Below are 20,895 nucleotides of genomic sequence, written 5' to 3' on the forward strand. Positions count from 1 at the left end.
AGTGTGGATCAGAGCCAGCATTTCTTCCCCAGAACTTTGTGGAAGTTGGGATGAAGGTCATATTTTCAGTACAATAACTTAGTTTTCAAGGAAACCTTACTTCCAGTGATGGGAATTTGACTATTATTTTAATATTTGACCGATTTCTTGTGCTCTGATAATGAGCTGTTTTGTAATGTGTGTGACACCTGAGGAACAGTTTGTATGGAAATTTTCCAACATGGTGGGGACCTTGGTTTTGCCTTGAACAGTACTGAGATTATTAATTCAGCTGTTGGAGAAAGGTACCCACTGCCCTCCTCAGTGTGATCCCTGCCAGCTCCATACATTATTTTTATTGTTGAAAAAGCATAGATGTTGAAATCTCCACGACTAATTTGTTTGTATGGCATGTGTCATCCATATTTCTGTGTTCTTTTTCTCAAGAGCACTTTAATGAATTGGTGTAATGGGTGTGAGTGCTGCCATGATGTGGCTCATACTTACAGAGATAACTGGGCTCACACATTCATGGTTGGAAGGAATAATAGGAGCTGAAATCATCTGCATGACCCGAGCAGCTCTCTGTGTGTGTCTAATATCCACTAAGGGAGGGAGCTGCTGTGTTATGTACAAATAACTAAAAATAGCTGCTGTATTAAAAAAAAAAAAAAATTCTTTGTTGCTTGTTTTCTCGTGGAAAAATAATTCTGTCTCTGCTCTTTGAGAGCAGGCACCCACTTTAACCTGCTCCTCTAAAAGATTTGAGCAGTTTTATACAGCCAGTGTTGTCCAAGCATTGCCACAGGAAGGTGCAATAAATCTGCCAGGCTGTTGCTCCAGCCCCCCTGAGTCCCAAAGCCAAGGAGGGCTCTGCTGCTGGGGCATGTGCTGCTAATTCAGGGGAGCAGACCTGCTGGAAGATCAAAAGCATCACAAGCATGTTTTTTCTCTGTGAGTTCCTAGTGTAGGATTTTTGGAAATGTATCCCAGGGGTTAAATATAGCTGTGTATTTTCAAGTAATCCAACTCCAAGGCTGAGCAAATGTAGTGAAGGGAACTTTCCCATCATCTGAGCGTTCCCCCACTTTGCCTGGGGAGCTTGTAACTTGCCAGGGGTGTATGTTTGGAAATTGAGTTTGGTTTGATGCTGCCATGGTGACAGATGGGTGTCTCCTGGCCCTAACTGGTGGTCCAGTTCCACACAGCTGAAGGTCATCTGAGGGGGAAGACATCCCCCAGTGCTGTGCCAGCCTGGCCAGTGACACACCCCAGCTGAGCTGCTGTCACTGCCCGTGCAGGGACGTGGCCAAACAGCAAGTTCTGGAATGTTAGAAGAATTTTCTTGAAGCTCTCAGGGTTTCTCTTGGTCATGATGAGCCCACGTTGTGATGTAGACAAGAATGATTTGCTGCAGAGAAGATCTGCCAGGTTGCTCGAACTTAGCTGTCCTACAGCCTCAGTTTATATGACTCTCTCTCCAAGATAAGATTGATTTTGCTGTCTGTGTTTTTTTTCCAGTTGCCCAGACTGTTGTTATTCTGCCATGCTTCCCATTTGTGCATGGTGATCAGTGAGACAGGCGTGGTGTCTGTGCTCCAGAGCTTGCAGTCCAGATAAAACCACAAGCCCCCCACTGGGCCCCTCCATCATCCTGCAAAGAAAATAACAAGATAAATGGAGCTGGACCAGATTAGGAAAGACCAATATGCACATCTCCCTGCCACGAGGCATGGCAGTGTCACCAAGATTTGTTTCATTTCTGGAAGGGATGTCTCTGGAATAGTGTGAGGTTAAATAAAGAGCAACAAAATCATTTTTATCCAAAAAATGCAATATTTGAGCTTCAGTATAAAGACAGGATTAGATTCTATTTGATCATTTACATCACAGTTCAATGGAATGACTGCCTTTTGAATACCTGTGGTTCTGCCACCCTGTATTCATGAAACAACAAATGGATTGAGGGGCCAGGGTCATTCCACATGTGTATATGGAGGTGTCTGTAGCTTCCACTTTTATATTTACACCTACACCGAAGTCTAGAAGCACCATTAACATCATTTTCTGCCATGACCATTGCTGAAACAAAACTATTACATTAATAAACCTTTTATGCAATACTTTGCAGACACACAGCTTCTTATTATGCTTGGCATAAATGGGGAAAACTGTGAAGTCATGGATGAGAACCTTTTCTAACTAAGAAGAAAAAGTTTGGTTGATTTGAGGACAGGTGGAAGTAAAAATTAATTGATTCTTCTCCTTCACCTTCATGCTGTAAGGATTAAGATTGTTTGTATGGAAATTAGTTCTCCTGCCTGGGTGTTTCTTTTACAGGAGATGCAGTGATAAGCTCTTCACTGTGGAATATCTGTGTAAAAATAATTAATATCTGGTACAAAGAATTAAACAGTGCAGAGAAATGAACTTTTTGTCTCTGTGTCCTGTCACAGACCTTTCATTTGCAGTCATTGCTGATACACTGTAACTGGGTGATAATGGTTATTTTAATTAGCTATTCCTTGATGGTAGTGCATATCCAGAGCATTTTATTCTTCTGGGGTTTGTGCAGAGCTATTTTTACATACACAAGTGGTATTATTGCACTTGCTCTGAGCAGTTATGCAGGGGAATTTCAGTAGGAAATGTTATCCAGGTGCAAGGAAGGAGGGGGCACATATGTGTTGGTGGCACTGGAACAAATCCCTTGGGAACAGGTGAGGCTGAGAGCCCCAGGCCTGCAGACACAGGAATGCCAGTGGGGAGGGAGCTCAGTGCCTGGGAACGGGCTCTGGCCACAGCTTCCTGCCCAGGGACCTTTTTTAGAAATGAGCAGCTGTCAGTGACTGCATTGCAGGAGGTTCTTTCTGAGCAAGTTTCATTAAATTCTGGATTCCTGCTGGAAGTTCAGGTTACTGATGCCCAGAGCCTTCAGCATCTGAGCTGGTGTTTGAGGACAGAGAGCAGCCAGAGCTTGGTGCGCTGGGTGGTGTTGGTGTCAGTCCTTCCTTCTGGGCATTTGTGCACTCTGAAAAAGATTGGTTTATGTCAATTTCAAGGATGTTTTAGGAAGAAGTCCACTTTTGCTAGATATTGGTGTCATTTTAGATTGAAACATAGAATGATGAAATTATTTGGGTTGGAAGGGATTGTGAAGAGCACCTGGTTCCAACCCCCCTGCCATGGGCAGGGACACCTTCCTCAATCCCAGGTGGCTCCAAGCCCCATCCAGCCTGGCCTTGGACACTCTGAGCCATCCACAGGTTCTCTGGGCAACCTGTGCCAGGGTCTCAGCACCCTCACAGGGAAGGATTTCTTCCTCATGTCTAATCCATACCTGCTCTCTCTTAGTTAAAAGCCATTCTCTCTTTTCACAGAACATAACTTGTAGCCTGGGAGGCCCAGATAGGAAAGGGTCTTCCATGGGCAGCCAGGGAAGTTGGGAATAATGCACCCATGGGAGTCACTGCTGCCCTAATTCTGGGTTTATTGAGCACAGCCATGGCTTCTCCCCACCTTCTCCTCTTTTCAGTTACACAGGAACAGAGATCCGGTGCCACGAAACACAGTTATTGTGGTATGTGCTAAAATATTGTCAAGAGAGTTTCATCTGTATCCTAAATTAATGAGTCTCCAGAGGCAGGATTCTTTGTTGATGCTTGTTTTGCAAAGTTGAGCTTCTTGTTGCTTAATCATAATTTAGAACGTCTCAAGATTTCAAATTATTCACAAATTATCCACTTTTCAAAGGTCTGATTCTGAAGAGCCAATCAAAAATTAATATTGCCAGGAATATTTTTCAAAGGAAATGCTCTTTGCTTTTGTTTTTCCCCATGGGAAGATTTCGGCTTTAAATAAATAAACCTGAAAGAAAGCTGAATGAAGCAGGAGCCATTTTACAATCCTCCATGTGCCTCTCCCTGAGCAGATCAGCTTTGGCAAACCTTGGGAGTTGCCCTGGAAGGCCTGAATCCATCCACAATACAAGAGTGTCCCTTGGATGCTCTTTGTTGTCATTAGGAATTTTGGCCAGTGTGAAGCACGGTTTTCTCTGGGGTTTGCTGCCCTGATTTCTATTCACACTGGGCATGTTGGGAGTGAATGTTGAATATTTGTCCCATTATTCCTGCAGGAAGAGCTGCCAGCACAGGATAGCAAAGGTTTTACCAGGGTCAAAGAGAAGAGGATGCGTGAGATGAGGCTTAGGCTGGTTCTCCAGCCTTAGACTAATGCCCAAACTCTCCTTGTCTTTAAAAACCCAAAGTAAGGCAATTTTAAGAGAAGACTCAACTCCTCATGTATATTTGAGCAGATTTTTGTTTCTGTGGGTATATCTGCCACAACCTGTCTTCAGAATATGGATTAGCTTCATTTGCCCTTCCTTTACATCTTTTATTTTATTTCTAAGGTGCCCACCAAGTTCTGTCAAAATCCTGAAACTTAATTTTGGGAGACATTTTTGTCCAAGCAGTCAGGAGCAGCAGATGAACTCTGGGAGCAATGTATTATTTTCTTTTTAAAAAAATACATTTTGAATGGGATAACTGCTAATGAAGATTTATTTCAAACAGAGCAATAAGAGTTGGTATTTATATCCTTCTGGGACAAATGGAATTTGCAGTTCTGCTTTGGTATTTTTTATATATAATTATGTTTAGGAAATAGAGCAAATGAGATATTGGAATGGAGAGCCCTTCCTCCCCCAAAACTCCAGGATTCTAAGGATTGTCAATGTAATGACTTAAGATTTTAAGGCTCTTTCTAAACTTTAGGATATAAAAATATGAGGGTAAATGCCTTATTCAAAAATACAGACAAGGAGTAAATTTTGTCCTGAGGAACAGCTTGTGTTTCTTAGGCTATTTCATTGTTTCTGCTGGAATGTTACTGCATAAAGGTTTGTGAGGCCTTAAAAACTTTCCAATGAATTCATTCTTTTTTCTTTTGAAAATTAATTTAGTACACATAAAATCGAGCCTCAGGCTACATAAGCACTGGTTTCAGTATGAGAATTGGGTTTTCTGGATAAGCTCATCAAAACTCCCCATTCATCTCTGTAAAAGTTGGGAGCAGAGGTCTTGCATCACAACGTGAGAAACTTCCCCTGGTTTGTAAGTGAAGGAACCTACAAGAAGTTTAATTCTGTTTTTTTTGTTTAGAAAAACATCTCTGTCTGTGCTAGGGGCAGCACTGGTTATCCTTCACCTTGTGTGTTTGACTTGGCAGAGTTGGACAGGCAGCTTTGGCTGCAGGCTGTGTCCAAACCCAGCTTTTTGTCTGATCTAGTCAATGTTCAACACATCAGTGCCCACCTGTGGGTCTCCATTTACAGGACGGGGATATTTTGGCTTGGGTTTTTTTTTAATTTATTTCTGGCATATCCTGTTCTGCTCACACAGGCCAGGGCATGTTTTCTCTCTGGCACTGGCAGGAATAGAAATTGAAATTGCTGCTATATGACAAGCACAAAGTCTTGTGTGATTATCTGGTCTTGGGCAGTTCTCCATGTGCAGATGCCTTCTGGTCCCACCTTGGCAGGTTATTCCTGTTAAGAGGAAGTTTTCAGGTAGCTTTTCCTTCTCTGAAAATGAGAATGGGAATGATGACACTTGATAGGTTATGTCTGAGCAGAAATTTTAATTTTACAGCGTTGTTGGAGTTTTTTTTCTCATAATCTCCTAATTAAAAGAAAGCAGGAGGAGGAACCCTAGAGGCTGCCAGCCCCTCTGGTGTGGGCTCAGCTGTCCTTGGTTGGCATTAGGGACACTTCAGAATAAATGCCCATCATAAAAGGATGTGGGACTGATAGAATGTGTTGATAGTAGATTACACCTGAAACAGTTTAAATGTGGTGATCTAAAATTGCAGATTCATTTGAATATTTTGTCTGGGAGGTTTAATAAAGGCTCATAACGTTTCTGAGTGAGATAATCACTGTGGGTGGCTTTGCTTGGTTTTCCTTCTTTTGCACAGCTTTCCCCTGTTTTGGGAATGAGAGCATCCAGCTGCCACCTTTCCTGCTTTACTTCTGCTGTGTTAAACGTTGCTGACAAAGCAAATGAGAAATCAGAATTGTCAGCCAGAAAAACAATTGTAGCTCGTAGAGAAACAGAAAATATCCACTCCCCTTTGGCAAATCCGGTCCTTTCACATCTGCTTAAAGGGTTTAAGCAGTATGTGGACTTGGCAGAAAAGGAGCCTACAGAGTCTGGGTGATGATTTGCTGCTGAATGCTGTAATTACAAGGAGGTAACTGTACTTTGCGTTGGAAGTCACCAGGCTGCAGAGTCATTGGAGTTTTGCTTAGAATCATAGAATGGTTTGGGTTGGAAGGGACTTGAAAGACCATCTTGTTCCAATTCCCTATCATGGGCAGGGACTCCTTTTACTATCCCAGGCTGCTCCAAGCCCTGTCCAATCTGGCCTTGAACAATTCCAGGAATGGAGCAGCCACAGTTCTGTGCCAGGGCCTCACCACCCTCACAGGGAAGAATTTTTTCCTACCATCTAGCTGAGATTTATCCAGAAACTTCACATAGGTCCTATGCACATCTAAATGCTCTAATTATCATAGCTTGCTGTCTCCAGCCCTGTCTGCACTGGGATCATCTTTCTCCACAAAACAATATTTCTGTATTATTAGTAGTTAATACAGCAGGGACCAGAGCAGGAATTCCTCTTTGGAGGTTTCATGAGTGAAGTTCATGACATGTTGCATTGCTGGGAAGTCATCTCTACAAACAGCAACGTGATTTCTGATGCATTAGACTGATTCAGCCAAGTCAGGGTTCCTGACTCAGGCCAGCCATTGTTGTGTGGGAAGGACCTTGAATTCTTACCAGCAGTAAATTTTAATAATTTCAGCTACAGTCCTGCATTCAGTGTTCCACTTTCTTCTTGGATTTTCTCTTAATTTTCTTCTGTTTTCCTTTTTGAGCTCTATTTTTCCTCCAAAATCAACCAATTCCTCTCATTCCTGCCAGGCTGCTGTGTGATATTGTTAATACCACAGATACTGTGTAAATCTTAGACAGTCATTGACACCTTTACATCTGTACATCCCCACAGCATCTTATGCTAGTTCTTTATTTTCTGAATGTAAAGGGTGGACCTTTGCACATCCCTGTTACTCCCGCTTTGTTTTGTCATGCCTGATGGAATTAGGGTGTTTTCCATACCAGCAGAGCACCAAGAGCCCCTGTTTCTCACAGCTTTTGGCCCCTGTTTCTCACAGTTTTTAGCCAGTATTACCACTGGTGTGGCAAGGCAGTTCATCTGAGCTTTTGCATGGCAGTGAGGTTCCAGGTTGCTCAACCTATGGTTCAGATGCAGACCTGTGTCACCAACATGTTTGATGAAAAATCCTTAGGATTCTTCCTCCTGAGAAGCTGAGAGGCCTCAGGAACAAAATGCAAACAATGATTCTCTGCTGCTGTGGGATGCACCAGGTGGGTCTGGGATTGGTCTCATCTGGTTGTTTCTCATTAATGGCCAATCCCAGCCCAGCTGTCCAGACTGTCTGGGTCACAGACAAACCTTTGTTATTCATTCCTTTTCTATTCTTAGCCAGCCTTCTGATGAAATCCTTTCTTCTATTCTTTTAGTATAGTTTTTAATAAAATATATATCATAAAATATTAAATCAGCCTTCTGAAACATGGAGTCAACTTTCTCATCTCTTCCCTCATCCTGGGACCCCTGTGCAAACACTGTCACAAATGGTGACCCCGAGGAAAGAACCACCACAGACCTGTGATGGAGAGTCACCCATCAGTCTGAGGATGGCAGTGATTTACTTTACCTCAGTGCTTGCAATGCTCAGAAAAACTGTGGGGTTGTTCCATAGGAGAAATGGAATTATTTTAAAGGGGACTCCATGAATCTAAAGAGGATGAGATTAGGACGTCACCAGATTGCTGTGTAGCACCAAGAATGAGGACATGGATGAGGAACTCACTATAGCCAGATGTAAATCTTAATCTTGTGCTCACTCTGTCCTAAAAGAGTTTGTGCAAAGGTGAGGGGCCTGGGAAGAGAAGCAAGCAGAGCAGCACAGAGAGAGCTACTGCAGATCTGGAGTGAGGGTTGAGATACTGCTTATCTTTAGTCACTAACCTGCTTGTTTGGAGAGGAGGCATCTGCCCACAGCTGTGGAAGTCTGGAAGTGTTCCTGGAATGATGCAGCTTGCTACGTGCAGCTAGTAGGAATGGATTGATCCTTTTATGTGGTGTTTATTCTTGAAAAGGTGAACTTGGGTTTTCCAGCCAAGTCTCCAATCACCTCAATAAAAGAGCCCTGTTGGAAACTTGAAAGGGTTGTTGAGTACTGAAGAAGGAAATGGGTCAATTGACTGTTGGATCATATTGGACTGTGGATAAATGAACCTTTGAACTGCACCCTGCTCCAAGCCTTAAGGTCTGAGCAGTACAGGAAATGTTTTCTTTGGTACCTCTCTGGGTTTTGGAGTATATAATTTACTCAAAGTGTACTATATACTTTGTGTACTTTATATTATATCTCAAAGCGTAATGAGGTTGATAAAAGTGTTTCTAATTGTTGAAATCACAATTCAGCAATGCCAATAACTTAACCTCCACCCCGATAGAAGAAAATTATTTTATAGTTATAGACCATAAATTAATGTGCTCTGAGAGAAGTCCGTGTGGGAGGTTCCTGGCAGCTTCCCTGATACTTTTTTTATTACTTTGAGAAGGACAAGGAGCTCAGGTCAGGTGCTGGGAGCTCTGAATTGCTGCCTTAGCCCTCAGTTATGTAATTTTTTGAGGGCAGGCAGGAGCTGCCAGGGCAGCTGGATTTTTCATGTTTCCTTTTGATGTCTTCACACTTCACAGAATAAAGGTAGTTATGTGAGACCAAGTGTGGGGCTCGGTTTCTGTCTCCTTCCTTATCCATACGGTGGATGCAGTGTTTGGTTGCAATGTTTCAGGAATTAATAAATTAACCTTTGAGAGATGTTCAAACACAAAGACTCTATCACTTGCTGATTACCACGGTTAAATAAAAGAATTGCTCAACAGTATCACCCAAGAAGGTTTTTTTTTCTGTAACCACACACAAAACATGGTATTTCCTCAGGTGTTCCTTGCAGCCCCTTGAAGTATCCAAGCTCAAGCTTTTGCATGGAAGTGCTTGCTTTGGTCTGGGGTGGGGGCTGGCATCTCCCTGCATCTTCTGGCTATGACAGCAGAGCTTCGCTGGGAATGAGGTGGGAAATCAAGTGTGAGGCTACTGCAAGATTCTTACTGTAATTCTGAGGTAGAGTGGAAAACATTCCTGACTCATTCAGCCCCCCTGGAGTTCACTTTCTTAGGTAGGGTTTGAGTCCAGACCTGTTGTGCACAAGTCCCTCCCTGGTGAAAGCTGATTTTATGCCACGAAGGCTGTTCCCATTGTGCCACCCCTGTGAGGGGCAGGAGGTGCCCTTCAGCCAGTGCCCAGCGTGGCCCTGTGTTTGTGCCTCGCGGGGAATGCCGCCAGGGAACGCGCTCCGGATTCCGGCCGCGGTTTCCAGTTACAGCTTTTGTGTCCAGCTCCTGGTGTGGCTGGAAACTTCTGCCAGCTGTCAGCTTGGGAGCAAGTGGCAGTCTGCCTTCTCAAACAAGTGGCCTCCATGTTTATTTTCGGTTTAATGTTTGTTGCACTCGTTGTAGGTTAGGAATCCTGGCGCAGAGCATCCTTGACCCTCTAGTAAGGAATGCAGCGATTGCCCGTTGTGACTGGGGCTTGAGCTCACCTGCTTGGTGCAAATGCAAATAACAGAAAGCCCTGACCTGTGGAACAGTCAGTTTATAATCAATGGAATAATCCATTTAGGATCTTAGTAACTGAGGGGGTTTCATACTCTGGTTTCCACATCAGACTTTTTTATGGGATGCAAAGATTGAGCGCACTCAAGGGTGGCGGTGGATGGAAGTGAATAATTATTACAATGCATTTTCTTTTTGTGTCTACTTTTTTTCTGTTGGTTTTGTTTGTTCTTGAACAGATTGAAAACATAGATGCGTGCCTGAGTTTCTTGGCTGCTAAGGGGATTAACATCCAGGGGCTGTCAGCAGAAGGTGAGTCCATTGGTTGTTTAAGATTTCATGGTAAATTAGGAACCTGGATTGCTACCTGTGCTTGCAATTAGAACATGGAGTGTAATGGAAGATTAATAAGGTCAATTTAAACTTCTGACAATCTTTATTTCTTTTTTCCCCATCTCAGTGTAAAAGGTAGATAAAATATGTATCTAATATCTACACAGCTGACTTGTAAAAGTAATCATTGAGACCAAATTAGAATTCAGTCACTTCTTTACTACTTTCTGTTTAAAACCAGAAATTTCTTACCTCAGTTCTATAATTTGCACATTGATCAGTGTATATTTTACAGATATAAATGAACTGCTGTCAGTTGTTTGCCTTTTCAGAGAAAAAATTTATTTCCTTATTCTTCAATTATTCTCTTACCTGAACAACCATCCTGCTTCCTGTTTCCAAGTGCACAAAACAATCAAATCCAAATGTTTTGAGCCAAAACAAAACAAGACAATTGGCCTCTAATTAATCACTCTGCTTTTGAAGAGCATCAGAATTTTCTGAAGCCAAACTAGGTTAACTCTGTTCCTTTATGCCAGGATGTGTGGTACCTGTTGGCTCAGAAGCTGTTTAGCTATTATCTTATTAAGAGATCAAACAGCTTTCTGTCATCCTCAGCACCAGCTTTCATTTGTATTTTCATTTAAATATGCTGGAAAAGCAGTTGGGTTCAGTAGCTGAATATATGATATGACATCTCCATCAGTGCTTTGCAGAACACATAATTGAATGTGTGGCATCAGGTGAGACTTCAAAGTTACATTTGATGACTGAGTCTCTTCACAAACTTTAGTTTGGAGGAGGAGGCTGCAGGAAAACAGCAGATATTTAGTGTTCTAACCTGAGTGCATTACAGCTAGCAGAAGAGGAAGCTGAATGTTGGGTGTATTCTTAGGCTGGATTAGAGCAGCAATAACACAAATTTTCCTCCAAAGAGAATCTTTGCTATGGTCCACCTGAGAGCTGCCAGCATTACACGCCTCAATTGCTCAGTTTTAATCAGAAGGATTCTCATGTCGAGAAAAGAAAGCGTGAGCTAAAACTTCAAACAGCAGAAAATTTGTTTGCCAGGAAATGATTAAAAAGAAAATGCGTCTGAGTGGGTTGTAAAGGCCAGTTTTGACCTTAGCATGGCAATATTGTAAAAATACATTCAGGTTATTTACCTGTCTGGCTAGAAGGTAAAATGGAAGGGGAATGGCAGGTCAGTGCTGAGAGCACTGCCTGGGTGTGCAGAGCTGGCAGCGTGGTGTTGCTCACGCTGGGGAAGGGACAGCATGATTAATGCTCGTGCCTCTCCTGCCAAGTCACAAGTCAGGCCCAGCAGGGCACATCCCATGTTATCCCATGGCTTCCCTGATTTGGGATTTCTGCCTTTCTTTTACACTGTCTAGGAATTAGTGTATTAAATCACATGGAAGCTAAGAAGGGACCAGTAATGTTTGCTGCCAGCAAACATTTCAATTTACTGGCTCCACCACTAACATTGAAGGAAGAAAGTGACAACTAGAAAAGGGGAGGGAATGAATACATTTTTATAAAATAAGTTAAAAGACTTGAATGCAACAGTGAAGTGAATTTCTCTTTCTAGTTTCTCCAGCAGTGTGTTGAGGATCACAGAACCATTTAAAGTGAGGAATGTTGTTACCAAACAAGCCAGCATTTCTGTGCGAGTTGCCAAGACCTGCTAGGTCAACTGCAAATAACTTTATTTACTTCACTGGCAGATCCTCATCTAGGAGGAAGGAAAAGGTTGTGATTGCTTCCAAATGGGAATAATCACTGAAGTCCCCTGGGTTTGTTAGGAACACGTATTTTTCAACAGTGCAGCTTCAGTGTGGAGGGAAGTTAATGACTCAAAACTGGAATTTGGATGACTCCTAAATGTTGAAATAATTTGGGACTGCACGTGTCTATCCTTGCAGTGCTGAAAAATCCTGCTTTGATATGTGCCACTGACACAGAGTCTGTTTTGATGGATTCATGCAGTGGAGATGCTGAGGATCTGCAGTCCCTGATGATGACTGTGCTGTGCTAAAGGCTCCCCCTCCCCAGAAGGCAAAAAGGCACCTCCTTACCAAATATTCTTAAAAATCTAAAATCTCCATTTCTAGTCACTGAAGAAAACTATTGAGGGCTGGAGATCTCTTTTCACTTGCTGCAAATTTTTATTGTTCATTCATTGAACTGTCTTTCTATACCCCTGCCCTTAGACCTGTTCTAGACTCCTGGAATTGCAGCTGCCCAGAGAAGCTTGCTTTGCTTCACACAATATCTCCTTGCTCTCAAGATATTGAAGACTTTGGAGGACACAAATGTGCATTAGAAACTCAGACTGATATCATAGATAAGCAGCTGCACATCTTTTGGATAACAGAAGAGCTGGATAATGATCAGCTGAACACATCCTGGAGCAGTGACATAGGGGAAACAAGCACCAGCAGGGATGTGCCAGGATGGAAATCTCCCAAGAGTGGACTTGTGGGGTTTCCTATGAAACCCAAATTTCAGTTTCAAGTGTTTGGAGTGTTTGTTTCCAGAAATTTTTGGCTCCACATTTAGAATGGCTGGGTGACATCCTTGTCCTTATCTAAGTCAACATGATACTGGAGCTGACCATGGGCTGGAGAGGACTTGAAGCAGGAAGCATTTGAGACTCTGCTGATGTGCAGAGTGCAGTGAGGCTGAGGGAGTCTTTGAAATACTCCTTTTGTATGAAAGGCAAGGTAAAACTGCCAGAATTACCTCAGTTTTTAAGATAAAAGAAACAGGTACCGCTGAAAGTCCAATTTAAAATGGTTTTTTTTTCAAATTCAGAGGGGAAGAGACTGCTTTAACTCATTGAAAGTGTTCTTTTGATTATTTGGTCCAAAAGCAGGTTGCCTTTCTGATAAATGCAGCAGAAAACAGGCAGCAACACATTGTAGTTGGGTTATTGTTGTAATTGCCTTTCATTTCACATAGAAATCAGTTTCCAGTTGCATATAGCTTTGCTAAATTGAAACAAGTAGGTCCATGGTAATTTCTTTTATATCTGACCTGTATTTGTGCAGTTAAGCTTCCCAGTGCCTCTGGATCTGTTTAGTTATGCTTTGACCTGTGATTGTATGCTGCTTTCCTTACAGTTCCCATGAGTAATTTGAGTGCTGGAGTTAAGGAAATAATTTTTACTGTGTTCTGCTGTATTTTGTGTCTGTTCTGCTTCCATCCCCGTCCTCCTGAGCTAAACACAGATTATTGAGGAGAATCTGCAGATTAGAGAAGGACCCTGCCTGGTGCAGTGAGAGGAGGCTGGGTTTGTGCATGGTGATGCATGGGAGCAGGAGTGGGCTGGGAAAAGGGGAAACAGGCAGGATTGATTGGGACCCCCCTGTTCAGGAAGAGACTAAAATTAGCCAAGAAAATAAAGGAAGACTGAAAATGGCTGCTGAAGGGCCCTGGGAGTGATAATCCTTTAAACAAGGGATTGGGGGGTCAGTGGTGGGAGAGAGCATTGATGGAGGGACCTAGCTGCAGGGAAGAAAAAATGGGTAGGGAAACTGAGTCAAGAAGTGTGAGAGGAAAGGAATATCCTGGGTCTGGGTGATGACCAGGGCCACTTGGAGAAGGGCTGATATTCTCTGAAGACCTGGGTTGAGATAAATTTCAGAAAGAAAGTAAATTATATTAGTGGCTGAGGTGCAGGTAGACAAGGAAACCAAAGCTGGAAGCTGGTACAGAATGGGTAAAGAACAGTTTTAAACCTTGAGCCTCAGATCTGCTGGGCAAAGTGCTTAGGATTAGGGGCAGAAAATACAGCAGGGATGAGCAATGTGAGCAGAAATGTGGTTTGGAGAGGGAGTAAAGGATGGAGTGGAAACTGGAAACAAATGAAAATTCTGGTTCTTGCCTTTGTGCTTGGCCACTGGCTTAACACATGTCCTTTTCTTCTTACTTTCTCACAGGGCAACAGTCAGCTTTTAGTTCAAGTGATCTGTAGAACACAGGCAGAAGTTCAGCTGTTTGATGTAGCTTTTTAAATTCACTTTTTTAATTTAGGAAATTAAACATGCTAAATAATTAAGTCACAGCACATTAAGGTTGTCTGCAAGGAAGAATTTGCCCTCTGGCATATTAATTATGATACAGTGGTTAAGTGCATGGTCTAATACACCTCTTCATCTTTGTATTTCTGTTTGCTTTTACATTTTTGCACTTGATATTGCATAGAAGAGCAGGATGACATTCAGGAATTGAAAAGTTTATACCTTGACTGTCAAGCTATCTTTAGATACATTGGGTGCCCATCCCTTAGCAGCTTGTGATAAGATCAAAGCTGGTAATTATGTTTGAATACAGCCATGTCACCCAATAACCAAATTTTCTAGTGCAAAACTTGCATCAGATTTTCTTAGTGGAAACGATTATTCTGGCATTCCAGAAACACTTGTGAGAACGGAGTAGTTTCCTCCTTGTGCAAGTTTAGGACTGAGAAATCATTTACAGCATGCTGTCCTTGATGCAGTTGTTGTTGTGGGGGTTCTGTTTTGGGTTCTGTTAGTTTAAAGGAAAGATTTAAAGGGACTTGCTTTTTAAGCACCCTGGCATTAGCACAGACTGCAGCGGAAATGTGAGATATCGCTCAGCACCGCAGGGCAGAGATTAGTTATTTATTTGTCATTGGTGCTCACTGGCAATCAACTGTAATGCCAATTAGATGTGCAGGAAGAAACTTATCCTAAAGGATATCCCAAAGGAGCTCAGTTCAGACAGTATTCTGGGGATGCAGAGGCTGACCCGCTGTGCTGTCGGAGAGAAAACACCCACTGATGGCTGACGAGTGACTTCTCCACTTTGCCTTGCAGAAATCAGGAATGGGAATCTAAAGGCCATCCTGGGCTTGTTCTTCAGCCTGTCTCGGTACAAGCAGCAGCAGCAGCAGCCCCAGCACCATCCATCCCAGCAAGCAGGGCCTCCATCCCAGTGCCAGGTGGGGGTCCCTCAGCAGCAGGTGCCAGCTCCGCTCCACACTCCGTGCCAACAGCCCCCACAAGCTGTGCAGCATCAGTTAAAAGCACAACCAGAAATGCAGTCCAGGTGGGGAAATCTCCTTCAATTTTTAAATTTTTTTTAAAAATTCATTCATTTTCTTCATATTGCAGGTCTTAAAAAGCCAAAGAAAGTCCTTTCTTTAATTGTGCTCTAGAATGAAGTGTGTTGGGAATAGAATGCTGGGTAGCAATTGACTTCCAGTTTCCAAAAGCCTTTGGAAATCAAAACACGTGTGTTTAAAGATGTTCTCAGTGCTGGAAATCTGCAGCCCAATGGGTGTAACATCCCTGCTGGACCAAGTAACCACAGGATTGTAAAAAAGATGTTTTTCTCACTATTCCTTTTGCTTCTTTCTACTCACAAAGCATGCACGTTTTTTCCCTTAGAAAACATATATTTTAGGCATGTGAAAACCAGTTCTCAGATTACAAGAGTTTCAGTCCTCACTAAGAAATGGAAGGGTTACCTTCCACTGTGGGGAAGGGTTACTCTGACAGTGGTAAAAGAAATAGAGCTCATAACGCCTGGTGGCAATCAAAATCAAATTTAGACTTTTTGGTCAAAAAATAATATGCTGCTGGCTTTACATGAAAAATAATTTCCATTGGTGTTTGTTGGCACTCCTAGATCAGAGTACAGATGAATAGAAAGGGGTTTTGTTCCTTGAATGTCTTTAATGCTAGGAGTGCTCTGGGCAGGTTGGAATAAAAGCAGTCTTCTGAGGCAGTACCACAGTAAATGCATGTGCAGCCTTCTACTGGTCTGACCCTTGCACTGCTAAAACAGGGAGGGTTTAGTGGGGATAAGAGAGAGAATTAAAAGCAGAAATCGTATTTGCACAATTACTAAAGTATGAAGGCTTCTTGTTCTTACAAATCTCACATTGAGGCTTGCTTGTGTTACCACACCTTGAGGTGAATGCTGGCTGAAGTGCTGCCTTAGGAGGGATATAAACAGTTCCACTGAAGCCTTCCAAGTGGGACCACTCAGAGGTTATTTGGGTTTGGCTTTTATGTCTTTCTTCACAAATTATAATGCTCATTGATGTGTAAACAGTTGTTTTGTGTAGTTGAAAAACATAGTGTTCCTACAGCATGTATAAACAGAAAGTAATTACTGTAAAATAAAGATGTGTTTGAAGAGATTTCTGCAAGTTTTCTGTCAAACATGCAGAGGTGCTGAACACTGTTCTGCTGTTCTCAGTCCATTGGGTAGACTGGGCTGGGTTTCAAATAATTGACAAATGTGTATATCCTGAAGATGCTTAATGTCATGTTTTCTTAATATGTACTAAAGTCAAATTGCTCAGATTCTACAGAAAATATATATACTAAAGGAGTGAGAAGGAAAAGAGGAATAGAGTTGGGGGTTGCATGCAGATTTGCATGTTCATTACTCTGTAAAAATTAATTTCAGACTGTAGTGGTTTTGACCTGAAGCCATACTTGGGCAAGAAGCTTTATATTCTTGTGAAATTCTTAAAGAAACTATTTTTTCCCTAAAACCAGTTACTAAGTTCAGTGGCTTTAAAAAAAAAAAAAAACAGCCAAAAAGTTTCTTTGTTCAATGTTCTCTTCCGCTTTTTCTTTCCTGTCACAGTGCATCTCCCAGGGACTCATCTCAAAGCAAAATCATCCGATTCACTCTTGGTCAGAAAAGGTCTTCTAGGTTAGCATTTCTTCATCTTCTGCAAAGCATGAATAACCTTTTTGCAATATTTCTGGGTGCATGTTTAGGGTTCCTGCCAAAAACAGTTTGTAACTAGGCCTTTTCAGATGGCTGAAATGGGAAAAAGTTTTAGATGGATTTAATTTTTTTTTTCTTTTTTTTTTTTTTTTTTTTTTGAGGTGTGAAATGTGTTTTGGCCCTCAAAGAAATAATTTGATTTTCTGTTCTTAGGAGCTTTTGCTTTTGAGAACAAAACATGGTTCTGGGAGTTCTCGCCCCACTGTATTAATTATATTTTGACCTGCATTATTGAAATCATAGAATGTTTTGGATTGGAGATGACCTTACAGATCATCCAGTTCCATCCCCCATCTGAGCTGCATCAGGCCAGTGGCTCAGCTAGTGAGGAGAGTGTCACCTGCACGCTGTGAGCCCCGGCAGCACTGTGTGGCTCTTGCTGCTCAGAGCCCCTACTGTCCCCAGTGCTCTCACACCCAGCACCTGTGACCTCCCTGGAAGGCAATCAGAGGCACTTCAGTCCCTTTTCTCTCTGGATCCCAGCATGATTTGCATGCCAGTTCATCTGTCCATCTCATCTAAGGGTTGCTGTGGTTATTAATCTGGGTAATAATCTTGTTATTTTACTATTATATGTAAATGTTTGACTAGAATATAGTTTTACATTGGTAAATGATACCATTTTTGCTAAGCTTGTGAGCTATAGCTTATGATCTTTATAGATTGTTTTTTCTGCTGGATAATTTAGATTTATTTCCCACATCTTATTTCTTACATGCTAACAGCGAATCTCTGCAGAACAGTCCCTGTTCAAAAGTTCTGCATTTCCTTTTCATGTTCTTCCTTGATCTTAATAATGGCTTGACAACTCATATTTGTTGAACAGAGGTGCTGAAGAGCAGTAAAAGAGTGTGTTCTCCAAGCTCAGTACCTTCTCCCAGAAATGTCTCCCTGAACCTGATTTTTTCCTTAGATTTCCCAGACACTGCTGTGAAGTTTCTTGACCTAATGCCAAAAAGCAGGGGCTTAAAACCACTTAGTTAAACTACAGTGAGGGGGGAAAAAAAAAGTCCAAGAGAAAGGATGCCTTGAAGAGTGCTCCTGGAATAAAAACTCCAGGTTTTTTATTCTTGGTGTGTTTTTATTGGCAGTGACAATACTGACTCAGATGGAAAACTTGTCACTTCTTAAGTGGTTTGTTTACTTTAAAACATGACAGCTTTGCAAAACCTGTGTGGGTATGTGTGGGGAGCCTTTTCTTATCCATCACTACAGGAAGATTGGCCCTTCCCTGCTGCTGCTGGGGCCCTTGTAGCCATCCTGGGGTGGGTGCCCCAGCCTCAGTGTTTCAAAACTGGGTGGCAGCTTTGGGTTGAGGTACCTTGTGGAAAACCTAGCTAGTTTCCTGTCAAACAAAATGAACTTTTCATGTACTTCCTTGTTTTGGTGACTTTCTCAAAAAGTTTTATTTGTCACTGGTTGCCCTCAGCTTCTTCCCCTGCAGTCTCCTCTGCAGTGGATGAAGCCCCTCTGGGGTTTTCTCATGGACCCTTTGCTGCAATGATGAGTATGGACAACTTTTTATCACACCCCCACCCACCCCACCCCCAGTGCTGGAAAAAGCTGGATAATTTGAGATACTGGTCTAAAAGTCAACCTCAGAACCATGATGTGCTGTGCTGAATCTGTGGTGGTTTGAGCTTGTAAATTAATTTTTGGGTTTGTATTTGAATGATGCCCTCGTGTCTTAGACTCTTTTGAGCTTTGAAAGCATGTGCATGCAGCTGCTGACATTTTGGCTTTTTTTCCATGTTTCTTTTCATATTTTCTATTTCTTCACTGGTCCTGGTTCAATGAGTTTATTTAGGAAGCCCTGCCAGGTTCCTTCCTGGCTTCTCTTCCTTCTCTCAGAGGTACAATGCTGATTTGGCCAGTTGCATCCCCACTCTCTCTGACAACTGGGAGTTCTTCCTTTTACTTCATTATTGACACAAGTTATTTGAATAGGTTTTTATATTTTACATGAAGAAGCTTTAAAAAGATTGTGTGTATGAATGTTGGCTTTGAGGTGTTCTGAGATGTGATGCCAGTGGCTTTCCTGATTCTGTCAGGCTTTTTAGAGAAGTCTCCCACCTTCCTTTTTTGCCTGAAAAAGCATAAAAGTTTGTTTCCTTACTCCAGAATAACTATTTTTTTTCCTAGTTAATCAGCTTAATCAGGTAAGTGCAGGCTATGGTAAGAAAATGCTGGAAGAGGCAGATGCCCAGTTTAAACCAGAGGCTAACACCAGCTCACTGATAATGTGGTTACCCTAGGAGAGGGTACTGAAGCTTTGTGTGATTTATATAGGCTCAAATAATTAAATCAGGTTAAAGTCTTGCTGGGCTTGGCTGCTGAGCTTTGTAGCTGTCAGGGCAGAGGTGAGATGTGCTTCTCTAGAAGGGAAAAGGCTGCCAAGTTCCATCTCATTGTTATTTCTGAAGTAAGGATAGCCTTTTGTGGCCAGCATGTGATTCAGTGTTCGATTTAAGAACAGTAATGCCTCACTTAGTCTTAACCTTTTGCCAGTGGTGTTGCTCCCCTGAATTGACCTGCAGCTATTTCTGATTCACCAGATTTATGGCAGGTGACTGTTTAATTTTGTCTCAGGGCTTTTTTTCTGGTGTAAAACAATCCAGACTGAAGCTTGCTTGTCGCACAATTTTCATCCAAGACGATCCTTGGATTTGTTCTTACGGAAAGAGAAAGACCCTTATGAGCCTACACTTGTGCTGTTGATGCTTTCATTTTCAGCTTCTGCATGGTGTCCCATAGTTTCTGGGCCAGAGTGCTTTTTGCCTGTGTTTAAACATGCTGTAAATTCTTCCACCAGACTTCCAGGTCCCACCATGAGGGTGTCCGCTGCGGGCAGCGAGGCCAAAGCTCGTGGTTCCATCAGTGCCAACAACCGACGCAGCCAGAGCTTCAACAACTATGACAAATCTAAGCCTGGCCTTCTCCCCCCAACCCCAACAAGCAGCAATGACAAAGGTAAGCAATTAATCCTTTGGAGTTTTCCTAGTAATGGCTTCAGTTGGGAGGAAATTGGATTTTTTGTTAATCTCCAGAAGTTGTAAGACTGTCTCGAAGTTGTGTGTTGTAAACATGACATCTGTAATCCCAAAGCCAGCTGTCTCTTCTTGAGAAAAGTGTTGTCCTCCTTTAATATGTCTGAAGTGATGACTTGCTGGCCTGAAGGTACATCCAGAAAATAACTTTAAAATGTCCTGGCACTGGTGAACCATGTTTTTTCATTTTGCTTCAAGCACAGATAAGGGGGAATGAATTAATCATAAAAGAAGGCATTTTGATGAGTACTTTGACAAGAATGAAAAATGACCACTAAAGATTTCAGCAAAGTTTTTATATGATAAATGGTACAGTTTGCTTTCATTTCCATCACTGTTGTGGACTCCCCTGTAGGAGACAAAATTACACAATTCCAGTCTAATTTCAGGAATCATCTAGTGTTGTGTGTGAAGGCAGGAACATGTTATGTTTTACAGATGTTGCAGTGGAGTGATGTCTGTGGCAGCTCATCAGGAACACTCAGAGCCATGCTGTGTGTGAAGCAGAGCTTTTTTGAATGACATTTGCTGACTTTGTGTCCATTCACTGATGCAGTGATCTGCCAGCATTCATCAGGCTCAGTTTGTAGCTCGGAGTGGGGCTGGGGGCTGTGGCTGGTGAGAACTGAGTGCATCTCTCCAGCCCTGCACGGTCAGATTGCTGGCCTGGGCTGGCAGCAAATCCCACATTCCCAAAGTCATTCTGCTGACAAAGAGGGGCCAGCACTGGGCCTCAGCACAGGCTCCTTGCACTCACTTGACAGTGGCAGCCTTCAGGCTCAAGTCTCCTCGCTGGCAGTGCAGAGGTTCTGATAACTGTAATGAGCATTTTGCTCCAGGGAAAAGCACTGGTCTAGGTCAGCTTCTCTGTAGTTCTCAGGCTTGGTTCTTTCCAGGAAACTCTGCTCTTCCTTCTCTGGGAATTGTTATCCCAGGGCTGCATGTCAGTAGGTTTTGGAATGTTACCCCAAAAAAGTTATGGTGGCAG

The 20,895-nt window shown here is 42.4% G+C and overlaps 1 protein-coding gene across 6 annotated transcripts in view; it reads left to right on the forward strand.

Annotated features, from left to right (window-relative positions):
• NAV2 (neuron navigator 2) overlaps nucleotides 1–20,895 on the forward strand; it is a 380,173-nt gene that overhangs the window by 231,596 nt on the left and 127,682 nt on the right. For all 6 annotated transcript variants that reach the window (XM_009098722.4, XM_050974858.1, XM_050974860.1 and 3 more), the window contains exons 4-6: nucleotides 9,990–10,062; nucleotides 14,928–15,159; nucleotides 19,673–19,830. In XM_009098722.4, coding sequence (XP_009096970.2) covers nucleotides 9,990–10,062; nucleotides 14,928–15,159; nucleotides 19,673–19,830 — 463 coding nt within the window. The remainder of the gene's footprint in view (nucleotides 1–9,989; nucleotides 10,063–14,927; nucleotides 15,160–19,672; nucleotides 19,831–20,895) is intronic.

This window comes from Serinus canaria, chromosome 5 (assembly GCF_022539315.1).
Source record: "Serinus canaria isolate serCan28SL12 chromosome 5, serCan2020, whole genome shotgun sequence".
NCBI classification, from domain to species: Eukaryota; Metazoa; Chordata; class Aves; order Passeriformes; family Fringillidae; genus Serinus; species Serinus canaria.